The sequence below is a fragment of the Sceloporus undulatus genome, chromosome 3 (assembly GCF_019175285.1).
Source record: "Sceloporus undulatus isolate JIND9_A2432 ecotype Alabama chromosome 3, SceUnd_v1.1, whole genome shotgun sequence".
NCBI lineage: Eukaryota > Metazoa > Chordata > Lepidosauria > Squamata > Phrynosomatidae > Sceloporus > Sceloporus undulatus.
Genome location: NC_056524.1, coordinates 245,411,456 through 245,430,365, shown reverse-complemented (window position 1 = coordinate 245,430,365; position 18,910 = coordinate 245,411,456). Strand labels below are relative to the sequence as shown.

Genomic DNA, 18,910 nt, shown 5'->3' with positions numbered 1-18,910 from the left:
TGAGCATGAGTTTCTCCCAAACCACATCATTCCAGCCCCTAGAGAAACAATGTCTACTCCTTCAGTTAGTGTACCGGAACTGAAGGAGAAAGCAGTTGGTGGTACAGACACATATTACCAGTCCATATAGCTACATTTGGCAGCTAAATAGCCAGGCTTGCTGTATGACGTTAACCAATAGATTCTACTGGCTTCAGTAGCAGAATATTACTTTGCAGCAGAAGATCTTGCTTAAGTACAGCTTTCCTGGGGAAAGATGTGTAATAAAAAAAACTGTCATGGAAAGACCAATTGACAAACAGCAAGGAAAAGATTTTTCCCTTGCAAATTGTGAGTTAATAAATCTGGGTGTTTGTGTTTTTGTTTTAATTTACAGCTGCCCCATCCTATCATAATAAAGTATATCAGCTACACTTCTCTGCTACATTTCATCAATGACAGCCAGATGTTTTATATCAGGCAGAGACCATTCAGAATGCCTGGCAGTCTGAACGTGGTTAAATACTCATTGCTGGGGATTCTTTGCCAAGCTATTTCTAAAAGCCTCCATTTCCCCCTAGCTGATTGAAGTAGCATTTCTAAACATTTGTCACAACTACTCAGGAGGTAGGAAGACCTTATTCATTCTCTCTATCAGTTCTTTGGCACAGTTCCCTGCATTTGGATATGTGCCAGTCTTTGCTCAATACACATGGAGTTATTATGGAAGGATTTATATGTGTGTGTGTGTGTGTGTTTGTACAAAAGAGTGGTGGTGGTACAGTTTTATGTTCTAACAATCTCAGTGACTCTCCAGGTGTGTGCCTATGCAAATCCTCAATGTAGATGGAGACCACAACCACCTCATGCCCCCTTGTGCACTACATGAGCTTAATCCAAGGATTTTTGTTTAAATGCTCTTTGTTTTCTGTTGTTTAATGAGTTGCTTGTTCCTCCAGGATAGTTCATTATTTGTACAATAGCTATTTTACGATGTAAACTGTTTGTTAGCATAAACATTAGCTTTGTCAGGCAAAGGCCAGGCTAATATGTGCATGAAGATTTGAGTTCTTGTCTTATTTTACTATTGTGCCAGTCTACTGCCTTAGGATGAATGCTTCTATGAGGGCTGATCCAAATTATTTTGCTACCTATGGCAAAGAAAAATAAAGAAGGAAAGTAAAGAAGGAAATGGAACACGTGAATATAGCAATACTAGGAGAGAATGAGTTTAAAATGAACATGAATCAATCATTTTGACTGACAGCTATACAGTAATCTATGTAGGAAATGAAAAAAAACAAGAAGAAATGGGGTGGCCTTCATACTAAGGAAAGATATAGCTAGAGCACTGAAAGGATACAACTCAAAGTCAGACTATTTATTATCAATAAGGCTTCAGGGTAAACCTAGGAACATCATATTAATCTAGGTATATGCACCAACCACAGATGCAAATAAAGAGGAAACTGAAAGATTCTATGATGCAGTCCAGGAAGAATTTGACAACATACCATCACAAGATTTCAAATTAATCATTAGATAATTGAATGCTAAAGTTGGCAACAAAGAAAAATAAAAAACAGTAGGAAGATTTGGATTAGGAACAAGAACTAAAGCAGGAGAGCGTCTGGTGGGATTCTGTGAGGCTGACAAGCTATTCATTGCAAATACCTGCTTCATACAACTAGATAGGAGACTATTCACATATACATCTCCAGATGGTAAACACAAAAACTAAATAGACTACATAATTGGAAGTAGAAGATGGAGAAGCTCTATCCTTGTGGTCAAAACCAGACCAGGAACTGATTGTGTAACAGACCACAAATAATAATAATAATAATAATAATAATAATAATAATAATAATAATAATAATAATAATAATAATAAATATTTATCCTCCGATTGGAGGAGCGAGGTGGGAACTGCTCATAACAAAAATTGGAGTTAAGATGATGAAGAAAGCAAAAATCATCATTATACCAAAATATGACCTGAATAACATTTCAGATGAATTCACGGTCAATGTAAGAAACAGATTTGAACTATTGAGTATAATTGACCAGGAACCTGAAGAACTGTGGACAGAAGTCAAAGACATAATTAAGGACGAATGCAAAAAAACCACTAACAATAGCTAAAAAGAAAGATAAGAAACAATGGATAACAGATGACACACTTACTGTAATAAAAGCAAGAAGAAAAGCAAAAACAAAGGGAGATAGGAACAAAGGCAGAGGTATGAGCTCAACTGTCCAACATCTGACACGCAGAGATAAGGAGAAATACTACAATGACCAATGCAGAGAAATAGAAGGAAAGAACAAAAGGGAAGAATGAGAGACCTATATCAAAAAATCTGAGAAATTAAAGCCAAGTTCAAACCGAGAGCAGGGGTGCTCTATGGAGAAGAAAAGAAAATTATATAGGAACAAAAAGAACTAAAAAGACGTTGGAGGCAATGCACAGAAGAATTATACAGTTATAAAAGATGAGTTATAAGAGATGAGAAAATAAATGATATATGGAATGAGGAGCCATATGAAAATGAGCCCCAAATTCTAAGAAGTGAAGTGGAATCTACAATAAAGGAAATGGGGAAAAATAAATCACCAGGAACAGATGATATCCCAATTGAACTGCTACAGAGCCTACAGGGAGATGCAACTTTAGTGCTAACTGAAATATGCCAACAAATATGGAAAACAAGGTGGAAACAGACTGGAAATTCTGGATATACATAACAATTCACAAGAAAGGAGATATAAAAGACTGCGGCAACTATAGGACAATAGCACTAACCTCACATGCAAGCAAAATAATGCTCAAAATTCTGCGGCATAGACTCCAATCATACATGGAGAGAGAAATTCCAGAGGTGTAAGCAGGATTCAGAAAAAGAAGGGGCACTAGAGGGTGTTATGCCATAGCTCTGTCCCCAGTCCGGAGGCACCGCGTACTCGATCTTGGCATCCTGTAACTGATCCTTACTTGTCCCATGCTTTGCAAAGAATAGGAAAATCCCGTTCTTTCAAAAAGTACTGGAGAAGTACGGATCAGGTATGGGATGCCAAGATTGGGTACACAATGCCTCCGGACTGGGCATGGAGGTATGCAATAACACCCGTTTTTTTTAAAAAAATTCAAAAGTTTCAGCCTATGCTAAGGCTGGGAGGAAAGGCAGTGCAATAATCTCCTTGACCTCAAAGGTACTACAAGATCTCTCAGCACACTGATTCTACAGATTAACACAGCTAAATCTTTGAATCTTTCTAGTTGTATTGTATTTTATCCAATATAAAATATTCAATGGTTTACTATCCTTAGTAATATATGCATTTTTTTTATTTAGGTGTTTATTTTCTCCTAATATATACATTTTGTAAACATGGAGGGAAGGATTGAAAACTGCACTGCAAAATGTATAGAAGTGCATATGTTGGAGTATGGTTATATCTTGTGTCACATGGTGGTGGTGGGTTGCATTACAGAATGGAAACTAAATTAAATTTCTCCTATCCTTAATGTTAAACTGCTTTGAATTTCTTTGGAGGGAAGAGATGATGATGATGATGATGATGATGATGATGATGATGATGATGATGGAGAAAAGAAAAGTAAAACATAATTGAGATCCATTAAAGAACCTGGTGGAATTTGGTCCCTGCCAGGATGTTTATGGCTTTGTTTAGAGGCTGTTCCCTTTCACCCTCCTTTTCCTCAGGCACTCAGTAAAAGCTGGCTGGGCTCCAGGGCACAGTTCAGTTCCCCTGGCCCCTTCTTAGCTTTGAGGATAGTGCCTCGATACATTCTTATGCCCCTACAGCATACAGGGAGGAAGAAGAAGTCTTAAATTGGAGGCAAAGACATACTTTTGTAACCAATGAGCATCCTGGGTGCCGTTCTGTATCTAAGGCAAAGGAAAGTGTGCAGGGAGGCAATGGATACCCTCTTCTGCAACAAGAAAACATAAGGTTGTATAACTGGGAGTTTTGCCATCCTATGTTTCCAACAGGAATATAATCTACTGTTACCTGTAAACAATTTTGATCTATGGAAAAACGGTATATAAATATTATTATTATTATTACGTATTAAATACTCTAAGAGTTGCTTGGTGTTTCATTTAGAATCTATGATTTGAGAAATACCCTGGAAGAATGGTTAAGCTCCCCCTCCTGGGCTTAGTATCTCCAGTTGAAATTGGTGGGCCCTTTGTCTACTTTTAGCCAAAGAGAAAAACATTTTAGAAATCCAACTACTTTTGGTGATCTTGGACATTTAGGATTACATTCTGAGATTGCAGTTTTAAAGCATTCAGTGGATACTTGTTATCCACTGGGGTTTAGTTGTGGGACCTGCCATGGATACCAAAATCCATAGATGTTCAACTCCCATTATATACAATGGCAGAGTAAAATATTGTCCCTTATATAAAATGGCAAAATCAAATGTTGCTCTTTGAATTTTGTGTGTATACACACACACACACACACACACACACACACACACATATATATATATATATATTCAAGTTGTGGGTGGTTGAATCTGTGGTTATAGACTTCATGGATATGGAAGATCAACAGGTTGAGTTTCCCTTGTCCAAAATAACTGGGACCAGAAGTGTTTTGCATTGCAGATTTTTTTTTGGGGGGGGGGGATTTTGGAATATTTGCATATATAATATGAGATATCTTGGAGATAGGACCCAAATCTAAACATTAAAATAATGTATGTTTTGTATATACCTTATACACAAGGCCTAAAGGTAATCCCATTGTGGGAGAAAGGCGGGACATAAATCCTTGAAATAAATAAAAGATATAAAATTTTACACAAAATATTTGTAATAATTTTGTGAATGAAACAATTTTTGTGTACACGGAATCATGAGAAAGCAAAGGTGCAACTATCTGTCTCAGCCACCCATGTGGCTGTTTTGGAATTCTGGAGAAGGGATACTCAGCCTGTACATATTGATAACAAAAAGCTGTTGCTAAATTCCTTTCCTTTCTTCTACTTGTACATATTTTGCTTTTTAGACAATAAGGAAATTTCTATAAATTAGAACATGCCCCAGTGACCTCAGTGGGAGATTTTATTATTTGCATAGTAGTTATGTTTTGCGGAATGTGGCCAAATCAAAGCATATTGGTCAAATGGCTGTGAGATTTTTTTTTAAAAAAAACTGTTTCCAAAGAATGTTGTGTACATGCCACAGAAAATATTTGTGTAACATAGTTCAAATTTGCTAGTAAGTAAAATGTTTCCAGATGTATTTATTTCCTCACAGATTTCCGGTCAATTGCTTCACTGATATTTGTCAAAGGACATCAGCTATGTTACACTGCAAACAAACCCAGCAGCTCTTTTGCAATTCATTGTACTAATTTGTACTGTGACTTGTGAGCAGGGGGGAAATTCCTCCATCTGCTTTTAAATGTCAACAAAATCATGCTAAACTGTTCCTTTTTCTCTGTTTAATCTGGATAAACCTGTGAACACTTTCCTTGTGGGTGGTAGGGTAGCCTTTCTGTTTGGTCATTATGCAGTCTAAACACTCTCGCTGTAGAATAATTTTGCATTTAACCTCCTCATGTGTTATTTGGGTGATTTACATGTCATCTTAAATGGTAGAACTTCATCAAGGAATGTTGTAAAGCAGAGAACAAGTGTTCTGAAATCCATACATAATGCAATGCACCCTCCACATTCACTGGCATTAGGGCACAGGACCACTGTGAAAGTGGAAAAAACATAACAAAACCCACATTTTTTTTAACCTGAGAGAAAACCTTTCTAGGAATCTCTGGGTCCTCCTGTGCAACTCTGTGGTCAGCATCTGCCATGTTGACCATACAATTGTGCTGGAGTACCTACAAATACATAAAGAAGTGTTATCTCTAGGAATCTCTACGTCCTCCAGCATGAAAATACAACATAAATCTATCAGTGTCTGTTTACAAATAAGCTCCACTGGTGTCAAGTGGACTTATCCACAGGCAAATGTGTACAGGAATCAGGTTGAGGAAAGGTTTATTTCTGAAATAGTGGAAATTCACTGCAAGTCAGATGATTTTATGTCCTTTCATCTCCACACACGCCCATTGGTCTTCATTAAGATCACTGCTTCCTTGATAATAGCACAAACTTTTACATCCTCCTTGTTATTGTTGGGTGCCATTTCTGACTTACTGAACCCAAAGGCAAACCTATCACAGTTTTTTTTTGGGGGGGGGGGATTTCTTCAGAGGAGATTTGCCATTGCCATCCTCTGAGGATGAGGGAATGACTTGCCCAAGGCCACCCAGTTGGTTTCTATGGACGAGCTGGGATTTGAACCCTGGTCTCCCAGTGTCCTAGCCCATCGCTAAAACCACTACACCACACCGGCTCTCTTCCATCTTCAGCAGTAAGGAACATTGCCTTTAGCAGTAAGGAAACAGCATTCTGGATCTGTCCTCCATATTGTATAGCTCATCAGCAGGAAAAAATGGGTGTGACTTCCAAGGACCCCACAGTCTGCAGGAAAAGTGTCCCAGGACCATAGGTTGTCCCGGTCTTGGCTAGATGGGCCAAAATTCTCTGTCAGGAAGTTCTGGATGTATTTGTTCATTTCTGTTAGCCACCCGCCAAAAGACAGAGCAAAGGTATCTACAAAAGATCATACAGAAGAATAGCTATTGAGAGCCTGAATCCACTGCTCATATATTTTTACATTTAGTTCCCATCACCAGAAAGTACTTGACCGTATTACTTTAATTTTGCAGGTAATAAATTGCACATCAGTTCCTAGTCAATTGAGTTCCTAGTAGATTTCATGTCTTTTTTCTTGCTTAGGACCTGGACCATGTACAGATACATCTGGAAGAAGTGAGGTTCTTTGATTTATTTGGTTACAGTGAGGAAGTGGGGGCCTGGCAATGTTTCATGTGCAATAATCCTGAAAAGGCAACAGGTAAGTCAGTTTTTCCCTACAGAATACTGTGTTAGACAAGTTGTAAAAAGTTCAGAATCTGACAGAGCTGAAGGCTGTTTCCACAAGTGGCATTAATCATACAACCAAAGCATTAACAGCTTATGCCTATGGTGTCTACACATGCATAAGCCCCATTGAGACTTACTCCAAAGTAAGTCAATATAGTGTTGTAGTCTAGTATCTGTGATGCATGTGTAAAGGAAATTTAGTGTTTTGGATTACACTGTGAACCTTTCATCTCAGCTGGATGTGGTGTGGAAGCTCAACAAAGTAACAAGATAATATGTATTTGTGGAACAGCTTTGCGGGGCAACTGCAATTAAAATTCAATATAGGGATTGCATTGATCCGGGGAGGAGGTCTAAAGGAATGGGTGCCAATGCATGGTCCATGGCTATGTGCATCACCAAGGTGCGAAGGCCCTCTACCAAATGTACTTGTTCAAAAAAGGCTTTTCATGTTTATTTTAGACATGGGGAAGGGTCAATAAAACTAGCAGTGTTAACTGTCTTGTTCCAGTTTCCCACCAAAATTCAGTGGACAAATTTACCACTAGTTTTTGGCAGCAGAATGGTCACAGAATGTCGACCAAGGTGAGCCTGGGTGGAGGAGTGAAATGGCACCTGGGGTTGCCAAAGCTCCTCACTGCTGGTCTAAAAGCACTTGGACCAGATTTCCTAAACTAAGTTGTCAGTGCCTGGACAGGAGACCACCCCATTTTACTGTCTTGATATTTCTGGTAGAACAGTGAGATATAAAATGAGCAAATATTTTATGTCTTAATAAAGCCAGTCAGTATTAGAAAAAATAGGTATCTTGCTTGGAAAGCTTGGCCAAAAGTAGAGTTCAAACAGATTTTACTCAAAAGCAAAACAAAAACAAAAGAAAAACTCTGGCCTAAATTGAAGTGTTAGGCCTGTTACAGACAGCCAAAATAAAGCTGGGTCACAGTGGAGGTTTGGTTTCATGATGCATGCGTCCTAAGAGTCCAGAAGTCGCACCAAAGCCACGCTCCAGCCCTAAGGACTGGAGTGTGGCTTTGGTGTGGCTTCTGGACTCTTAGGACGCATGCATCATTCAAACACCATACTCGAAGCAGCTTTATTTTGGCTGTCTGTAACAGGCCTTAGTTTCAGCTAGGGTAGATTCATTGAATCAACTGCTGGATCATAAGTCAAAACTTTTGTCTAGCAATTGAATCTAGTACTCCATATGAATGCTTGTTAGTCAAATATTCCTGGCTATTCTCTGAATAGTCAAACGCTCACTAAATTTTGTACAGTCGGCCCTTCTTCTACACAGATTTTTTATACACAGATTCAAGCATCCACGTTTTGCAAATGTTTTTAAAAAGTATAAGTTTTAACTATCAAACCTTGATTTTCCATTTTTTATAAGGGACACTATTTTGCTATGTCATTATATTCAATGAGAATTGAACATCCATGGATTTTGTTATCCACAGGAGATCTTGGAACCAAACCCCAGTGTATAACAAGGGTCCACTGTATATAATTAAACAATTTGTGGTGACATTTGATTTCAGTATTTGATATTGTATTCTGCTGTTAAATAGTTCACAATTGCTATTTGGCATAATTTTATTTGACCTCTAGTGATATTTTAAAGTGATAGCTAATATGTTGTCAATATATAATATATATAGCTATCATATATACCATATATACTCAACTATAAGTCAACCGTATATACCATATATACTTGACTGTAAGTTGACTTCGTGTGTAAGTCAAGGTCAACTTTTGTAGCCAAAAATTTGGATTTTTATATAATAATAATAATAATAATAATAATAATAATAATAATAAATTTTATTTCTATACCACTATTCCTCAATGATCACAGCGGTGTACAAGATATATAAAAACAATATAAAATGACAAAAAACCCTCCAACTCCCCACATATACAATATAAAAACAGTTAAAACATCATAAAAACCCCAATACACATAGCTGACAAGAAAAAATGCATATGTACATCGCCACAAGGGGAGAAGGATCACAAAAGAGCTCATGGGGGAAAAGCCTGGCGAAAAAGGAAGGTCTTCAGAGTCCTTTTAAAAGCATCGAGGGAGGTGGCTGTACGGAGCTCGTCGGGCAAGGTGTTCCAGAGTTGAGGAGCTGAAATGGAGAATGCCCTCCGAGTTACACTATAGCGTGTGTCTGGAATTCTTAGAAGATGTTTCCCGCCCAACCTGAGAGTGCGGGGAGGATTGTATGGGGAGAGGCGGTCCTCCAAGGACCCTGGGCCCAAGCCATTTAGGGCTTTATAGGTTATAACCAACACCTTGTATTGCGCTCGGAAGCGAGTGGGCAGCCAATGAAGATCTTTCAAAACAGGTGTTATATGACTGGCCCTGGGACATCCAGTGACCAGTCTGGCTGCCATATTCTGCACTAATTGAAGCTTCTGAGTTTGGTACAAGGGTTGCCCCATGTAAAGCGCGTTACAGAAATCCAACTGAGAGGTTACCAGAGCGTGTACTACTGTTTCAATGTTTCCCCGGTCCAGGTAGGGACGCAGCTGGCGTATCAGCCGAAGCTGATGACAAGTGCTCCTGACCGTCGCATCCACCTGAGATGTAAAGTGGAGTGACGAGTCCAGAAGCACCCCCAGACTGCGAACAGAGTCCTTCACAGGGAGCATGACCCCATTCAGGACAGGTGGAAAAATTTCCTTCCCCGGGCCAGGAGAGCCTATCACCAGTACTTCCGTTTTCTCTGGATTCAAACTGAGTCTGTTTCCCCTCATCCAGCCCATTACCGACTCCAGACAGGCATTTAGAGGAGAGATGCCATCCCTAGTCACTGCATCAGTCGGAGACACAGAGAAACATATTTGGGTGTCATCAGCGTACTGATAACACCGCACCCCGTATCTCCGGATGATCTCTCCCAGCGGCTTCATGTAAATGTTGAATAGCATGGGGGACAAGATCACTCCCTGAGGGACCCCAGATGTAAGGGCCCTCTTATCGTAGCGACAGTCCCCCAGCTCCACCATCTGGAATCTACCCGAGAGGTAGGAACGGAACCACTGCAAAGCAGTGCCCCCAATACCCAACTCCCTCAGGCGATCCAGAAGGATATCATGGTCGATGGTATCGAAGGCCACTGAGATGTCCAAAAGCACTAACAGGGACACGCTCCCCCTGTCCATGCCCAGATGGAGATCATCGACTAAGGCGACCATGGCTGTCTCAACTCCATAGCCCGCCCGAAAGCCAGTTTGAAATATGACCTGTGGATACACCAAGGGCCAGACTTAAGGGGGCAACCCAGCTGGGGACAGGCTGCTGGCGATTGATCATCCTTCCCAGCATCTTGCCAGTATCTTGGGCTGTCCCCTGCAGAGGTAGCCTGGTTGGGGAGAGGCTACAGGGTGATTGATTGCCTTTCCCACGGAGGAAGTAACCCAGCTGGGGCGAGGCTACAGGACAATCCATTGCCCTTCCCAGTCTGCTCCCAAGTGGGTTTGCCTTCATGGAAGGAGCCCAGCTGGGTGATCCATCGCCCTTCCCAGCCTGTCCCCAACTGGGCTTTTATATAAGTTAGAAAGTCTCAAGAAAACTCTACGTGATAGTATGGTGACAGCAGAGCCGCTTATTGATCTTGTATCGCCATCAATGGACTTTAATTGCCAACATTTGAAGAACAAAGCTGCAGAGGACAAACAATTCTTAACAAATAGTTGCACCAGTCCATGTGAAGTAAATAGTGTTCAGCACATACAAACAAATGAGAAGATAGAAACTCCATTGCTACAAATAGAGGCTGACCAGCGTCTTACTAGAAAATTCTCCCTGGAGGAAGACACTCAGGAACAGTCACAGAAGCCACAAGCGACCTGCCAGCCTTTGCTGGAAGCCTGGCTGTCTACCACTGATCTTCTAGCCCAGCATAACGGCTATGTATCTTCAGCCCATCACAACCAAGTCTTGTGACAATCCTCAGAGGATGATGTATTAACATGGAACAGGGCCGGTCGGGCAGCACCATCAAAAGACCAATATTTTTCTGATTACTGATTACATCTCTAGTCCCTAATAAGTCAAAAGCCCCCTCTCCAGAAATATCTTTACTTAAGTGCTTATCTTGGAATGTGGCCGGATGGAACTCTAAGATCAGTGATCCTGATGTGATAGATTACATCAACAAGTTTAACGTGATCCTTCTCCAAGAGACATGGTGTACATCCGGAATAGATTATAATGGATATACCGTATTTGATTTACCAGCTATTCCACCCTCTGGCAAAGGCAGACCCAGTGCAGGACTTGCTATCCTAGTTTCTACAGCGCTTAAAGCCATTATTAAGTGCTTACCACATTATGAAACAATTGCTATGGCCTGCTTAATTGATTTTGGTATCTTGTGTTTGCTGATGATAAATGTTTACATCCCTCCTAAGTTCCATAAGGACCGCAGTAAAAAGGTGTGGGAGACATTAGAAAATTATATAGTTAAATTAGAGGGGCAATTCCCCTCTGCTGTTTTAGTCTTGATGGGGGATTTTAATGCTCGAAGAGGCCATAATAACGAGGTCCTTTTCTCTTCTCCTGCCTGGGGCTTAGGAGAGTTAGAGGAATGTACCTTGAATACAGAAAGACATTTTAAGGATCGAGGGATAAATTTGGCAGGTAAATGTTTTATGCAGATGGTTGAGCGTCTTGCCTTAAGAATGCTCAATGGGAATCCTTTATTTGATCCCTGGGGCGAGTATACTTATATTTCAGCAAAAGGCAGCACGACCATCGATTACGTACTTGTTTCCAATGCTTTTGTTAAGCAGGTAATTAGTTTTTCCATAGGAACCAGACTTGATGGTGATCATCTTCCTCTCTCCTTCTTGTTTAGGATTCCCTTGAATATACATTCTCAGACACAATTGCACTTTACTGACTCAGCTATGGTAATTAGACAGAAAAGGCTATGGTGGACAGAAAATCTCCATGAAGAGATTTCAGTACTCCTCAATTCACCATTGTGCCTGGGTTTTGAAAACCAAATTATCGAGTCACAAGAAGTGCAACATGCCTTAGAGAACTATTCCCAGCTCCTTATGACCTTGACACCCCCGTTGACTGGTATAGAGAAGAAACCATGTAATTTTAAGCGTAGAAGAATGGCTCCTTGGTTTGATAAGACCTGTGCTGAAGCTAGAACTCACCTAAGAAATATGTACATCCAAAATAGGAGGGATAATTGCCAGACATTGCCCCAATTGTATTATACCACCAGAAGACAGTATAAATCACTCTTAGCATGGAAAAAGAAAGAGGCAACTCATAAACAGTGGACAACATTAATAAACTTCTCCCTACAAAAAAATACCAAACTTTTCTGGGCCACAGTTACGGGGATGTTAGGAAACTCTGGCGGTTTCCCCCCCCCCTTGTAACATTCCTATTAATGTTTGGGAGGATTATTTCATCACACTTTATGGTGACAGTAGGGATCAAATCTCTGCTGTCTCCAATTTGTTCAACCTACTCTCCCTAGACTGTTTGGATATTCCCCAGTGGCCCCTGTTTCCCAAGAAGAAATAAAATCTTTAATTACCCAGATCAAATCTGGAAAAGCCCCAGGGCCTGATTCAATTTTGACGGAGCTTCTGAAAGTCAACATCTCCTGGTGGGCCCCTTTACTTGCTTCTCTCTTCACTCTCATTAATCAAACAGCCAAACTTCCTTCTAGCTGGTCAAACGCAATTATAATCCCTATCTATAAGAAGGGACCTAGGAACGACCCATCTAATTATCGCCCCATAAACTTACTTTCAGTTGTGGGTAAACTTTACGGCCGATTCCTTAATAACCATCTTTCAGAATGGATAGATAACAAGAACGTCATAGGCAATGAACAAATTGGTTTTAGAAAAGGTAAAACAACCTATGACCATTGCCTGGTCCTGAACCATCTGGCTGAGAAATATTCTATCTCTCAAAGCAAAGGCTTATATGTGGCATTTATTGACGTGAAATCAGCGTTCGATTCAATCCCAAGAGAAAGACTGTGGACAAAACTTCTCGCCTCTTCTATCAATAGGAGATTGCTGTGGCTAATTATGAATCTGTATAGAAGATATGACTATGCAAGTGAGATGTGGCATTCAGGGCAACCTCACAAAACCTATCCCTGTTTATAAAGGTGTGCGCCAAGGTTGCATTTTGGCACCCTTATTATTTAATCTTTATCTTAATGACCTTTCAGCCTCTATTTCCTTGGAAGCACATAATTCTCCTAAACTTGCCACTGTTAGTATTCCTTTACTCTTGTATGCAGATGATGCAGTCCTTCTTTCTTTTTCGAAAATAGGTTTGAAACAAATTTTGAGAGCTTTTGGAGGTTATTGTGAAGAAAATTGCTTAACCATCAACTATAGCAAAACTAAAATTATGTTTTTTTCTAAAAAATAAGAGCCGATCCAAATGGATTCTAAATGGACATAACTTAGAGCAAGTTAATACCTTTAGGTATTTAGGAATAACATTTCAATCATCCCGTGGCTGGACATCTCAGAGATCAACCGCTATTCAGTCAGCAAATAATAGCGCCAAGGCATTAATTCAATTTTTTTATACTAAAGGAGGCCAATTTCTACCCGCTGCACTGAAGGTGTTCCAGGCTAAGGTTATGTCACAATTGTTATTCGGGATCCCCATCTGGATCCAAGGCTTCTCCGTAGAACTCGAACAGGTCCTCTCAGCCTACCTCCAAAAATTATTTGGAGTACCTAACTGCGTCCCATCAGCAGTTTTACGTCTCGAAGTGGGTTGTCATTCAGTGGAATGCACTGCTTGGACGTGGGCCCTAAAGTACTGGCTGAAACTTTTTTATGCGGGCCCTGATTCAGGATTTTTGCAACTTGTAAGAAAAGATAGCTATACTACCCTCTGGTCTAAAAGTATCCAGGAGAAATTGCTGAGAGTGGGCTTCTCAAGTAACTTTCTTATTACACAAGATCTATTGAGAGCCCAGCAGATTATGACACGTCGTTTAAAAGACATGGATATTCAATATTCCTTATCCTCTGCCCATACTACCTGCTCTCCCATTAGTTTAGGGCTACAGTTCAATTCTGAGAGCGAGGCATTTTATTTGCAAAATCTGACTATTTCAAAGTATCGAGCCGTGTTCTCTAAAGCTAGATTTAATGTAATTCCCTCAGCGGTGCTAGAGGGTCGCTTCAAGGGAATCTCCTATCATGAACGGGTTTGCCCTTGTGGTGAAGGCTCTGTTGAGTCTTTAGAACACGTTCTATTCTTTTGTACTTTCTATAAAGATGAGAGGTCAAGATTAATTTTTCCCCTCCTGCTCAAGTTCCCGGGTAGACCAAACAGCTGGTACATGGAGTACCTGTTAAATGATTCTAAGAAAAGTAAAATGGAAACAGTGGCTAAGTTTCTTTTTTCTGCTGTTAAAATACGTAAGATCATGTGTCAAACTAAATGAACAGTCTTGTTTTTTGCATTTTGTATAGCCAAACAAATATCCACCTTGGGCTTGTGTTTTATGGTTTAGTATCATTCAATATATCTGCGAGTGTTTTTGTATATACATAAATGCACATACCATGAGCATGTTGTGAACATCTATTTTATAGTTTTATTTTAACAAGTTCACATGTTTTAAATGTTTTACATGTTTTATATACATTTTGCTGTTTAATGGCCTGTTGGCTGAAATAAAGTTGAATTTGAATTTGAATTTGAATTTGGAAGCAGCCCAGCTGAGGAGAGGCTACAGGACAATCCATCACATTTCCCAGCTCTCTGCAGTTAGACTTTCCCCTGCAGAGGAAGCCTAGCTAGGCAGAGGCTGCAGAGCAATCAGTCGCCCTTCCCAGCATCTCCCCAGCTGGGCTATCCCTTGCATAGGCAGCCAGGCTGAGGAGAGTGAAGTACCGTATTGCCCCATGTATAACTCTAACCAGGATTTTGGAGGCCATTCTGGGGAAAGAGGGTAGTAATGTGATATCAGTGGGTGTGATTGTGCCCCTCTCCCTTCTCCCTTCTCCTCTTGCATCTCCCAAACAGGCTGGTTCCCCCCCCCCGCCTTTTCCCATTTTCTTGTCTTTATGTAATCAATTGACTGCACAATTGGAAATTAAAAAAATACAGATCTAAAGGCATAGAGCAGGAAGGTGGGGTTGGCATGCAGAAGACAGAGCGGGGACTATAGCAGTACCATGTTGCTATTGAAGAGCTGTGTGAAAATTACTATCCCCAAACCGGTATGTTTGCATTTCCTACACTAATATGATTATGGTGTCTTAGCAGCCTGGTGTGATAATGTCCGCAGACTACGCCCTAAATTATCGTATACTTGAGAATCTAATCAGTAGATATATGAAAATGCCAGGGGTTTTGTTGTTGTTTCTTTTTCTTTCTCTCTCTCTCTCTCTCTTTTTTAAGTGCAGTTTGAAAAATTAAGGTCTGGCCCAGAAAATAAGAACTGTTGATATGTAATTTTCATAATCTTTTGCTAAATGGTGCCTTCTGCTTCCTATATGGGGCAGTTTATTTTGTTACTGATTTCCATTTTTGCTAGGTGTGGCACAGTTAAATGGAGCTACACCAATTATTCTTTTGGACCAGTGTGTTGAGTTAAAACCATTTCACTGTTCTGGACAGATGGAGATAATGAGAAGAAAAACAGATGCCAGTTAAAATGAGTTGCCATCTAAAGATGTAAAGTCATTGAAATCTTACAGCAGGATGGAAACAGCTGGCAATTAGGGAGTTTGGACAACTTTCTAATGCTGACTGTTGGCTATAGCACAAAGTTGACAATTTTTTTCTTTTCTCCTTTTAAATTCATTAACTTCTGAGAGCTTTGCATGTGTATGTGAAGTGATTTTTATTGTATTTCACCCAGCTCAGTTTTTCATAAGTCGAAATGAATTCTGTGCCATTTTTCAAAGCAAAGTGTATTCATTTTATTCAGCAGCACATCTGCTCAACGGTATGATCTAGATTGAGTCATTGCTCGATCAAGCAGTTTTTCTATGGAGTCCCTAGGCAAAACAAATTAAGGCTGAAATTGTAAGCAATCTGCATCCATTCAGATTAATAAAACTTAATTCCAAATAAATATAGTTAGGTGTTTCCTTCCTCTTTGAAACACCCCCATATAGTGCAGGGTTTTAAAATCTCACACAACACATCCTCCTTTCTGGGAAGTTATGTATTGTACAACATCTCCCATCATCCTCCAGCCTGTCTGGGCATGATAGAGTGATGCAATAACAAAGACTGCTTTTCCTTCCTGTTGTCCCACTTCCCTGCCTGCCTTTCAGCTGCTGTGCAACTATGCAAAATGCACACTATGATACATTATGTACCATATGTACATAATTTGGTACATTATGTACCAAATGTACACTAAGGCAGCTTGGGCATTCTGGTCTCTACTATGAGCCTGGATGCCTAGGTTTCAGCAGTGGCCAGAAGTGTATTACCACAGCTAAAACTAGTGTGCCAGCTGTACCCATTCCTTGGGACATCAGATCCAACTACAGTGACACATGCCTTGATTACATCCCATTTGGACTACTGTAATGCACTCTGTGCGGGGCTGCCTTTAGAAACTCTTCAGAAACTTCAATGGATTTAAAATGTGGCAGCCAGAATGCTAACCAGGGCCAGTTACAGGGAGCATATAACTTCCTTGTTGAAACAGCTCCATTGGTTACCATTTGCTTTCAGGCACAATTCAGAGTGCTGGCCATGGCCTATTAAGCCCTGTACAGCTTAGGACCAGACTGTTTTAGAGACCATCTCTCCCCATAGAAACCTGCTAGAGCCCTAAGATCTTCAGAAGGAGACTTTCTCTTGGTCCCATCACCATCACAGGCTCACTTGGTGGGGACACGAGAGGCAGCCTCCTCACTGGCTGCACCCACCCTCTGGAAAGCCCTTCCATGGGAGGCTAGGTTGGCCCCCTCCCTGCTTGCCTTTCACCAGAAAGCAAGCAGGCTTTTTAAAAGCATGACAGGGTGGCTTTTAAATGGATATGTGTGTTTTAGTTACGTTTTTAACATTTTTATGTTGATGTAATTTTAAACTGTTTTTAGCTACTTGGTTTTAATTGTCTTTTAAATTTTTATTGGAAAGTTTTTAAATGGTTTTATTTGTGAACTGCCTTTGTCCCTTTCTGAGAGAAAGGTGGCATAGAAGTGAAATAAATAAGTAAACAAACAAAAATATAATGTTATCAGTGCATGAGCAGGATTTTGAACCAATACTTTATTTCTGGGTGGCTTAAGTTTTTTCAAACTGATGGGCATTCTGCTACTTACATTTGTTGTTAGTGATAATCAGGTTGCCTAAGCATCGGGGCGGGGGGGGGGTCCACTGGGCTAGAGGAGAGCTTAGAAAGTTACTTTTTAAGACTGCATTTCCTAAATCCCCCAGTCAGCAAGGCTTCTTGTAATCCAAATCTTTGCAAGTTGTCATCCAAAAAGCTGGTTTTTGCTGTTCTCTGGGTGAGAACATGTCCCTTCTATGAGGCTAGGTAACTGCTTGGAACTACCGTAGAATAATATTCCAGGTTATTCTTATTAGAACTGAATAAAACAAAAACATATTAGGCCTATGCAGATAAAACTGTATGAAACTGGAAGTGTTAAGGCACATCTCTTTTAAAACCTGCTATTGTAAAATGTGGACATTGGGTGGATCTACCCTGGCCAGAATACTCCGGGGTCCTTCCAGAGTATTCTAGCCTGAATTCCCCCTGTGCCCTTCCTGGGAACTCTGCAGCCACATGGGACAACTGTTTACACAGCATCCTGGTGCAAGTTCCTCCCTTTGATGCCAAAAACAAGGTGCTCCATGTCACTCGTGTGATTGGGCACATCATTGTGACCTTAGAAGGAGAAAACCATAATGGCAGGCAGGCAGCACAATGGGATACTATATAAACAGCCACCCAGCATCACTGCAGAGTGCTCTGGTTTTTCTTGGAAGATCCAGAGCAAATGGTGAGTTTTGAAAAAATTACTTTAATGCAGGGATGAGCTGGATTTGCTGCGGAACTGTCCTTCTCACATGAAGACACTTCACAGTTGAATCGGTTCTTTGGCCCTCCCCCATGAGGGTAAGGTGACATGAGGGTGGGGAGAAATCAATGCAAATAGTCCATGTAGACATGCCCTAAGATCCTATGTATAGAGAAGCATAGTTATGCAGAGGGAGGAAAAGGCAGTAATGCGCATGGTGGAAATGACAAGAGAATGAAGGCAGCAGTGAGGGCAGACGAGGCCAGCTCCAAATAATCTATTCCTTGAATGATTGGCTTTGAGGATTCCTCACAGTTAAGTCATTTTGGGAGAGATGAACTGGAAAATTATCTGTATTGTAGCAGAAGCAATTTTCAAAACCAACATGCCTGTAGTGTCTTGAGATATCTCAAAGCCAGGTGTTCAGGAAATAGCCCATTCAGACCTCACTTCATATTTATCACTATGAACGTCAAAAACATCTCCCAGTTTGTTCATTTTTAGCACTTCAGGCAAACATACTCACTTTTCTTCTCATCACCATGATCTTATTCTTATTCTTTTTTCTTTTACTGACATTTATTTATTTACTTGTAATGTATTCTTTTGATATTGTTTGAATGATGTTGTATTATATTGTACTCCTCTATTGTTGTAACCCGCCCGGATTGGGCGGGATATAAATAAATCCATATTATTATTATTATTATTATTATTATTATTACAGCAGCCCAGAATAGCAACCCAGATAATAATAACAATAACAATAACAATAACAATAACAATAATAATAAATAATAATAAATTTATTTCTATACCGCCCTTCTTATAATCAGGGCAGTGCACAACATCATAAAATACAAATACAATAAAACAATTACATTAAAACAATTCTGGCCAGCTTGCCACTGCTGTCAG

General features: G+C 40.2%; 1 protein-coding gene across 2 annotated transcripts in view; it reads left to right on the top strand.

Annotated features, from left to right (window-relative positions):
* Positions 1-18,910, top strand: part of VEPH1 (ventricular zone expressed PH domain containing 1) — a 177,363-nt gene that overhangs the window by 139,467 nt on the left and 18,986 nt on the right. For both annotated transcript variants that reach the window (XM_042459676.1, XM_042459675.1), the window contains one exon: positions 6,827-6,944. In XM_042459676.1, the coding sequence (XP_042315610.1) occupies positions 6,827-6,944 (118 nt within the window). The remainder of the gene's footprint in view (positions 1-6,826; positions 6,945-18,910) is intronic.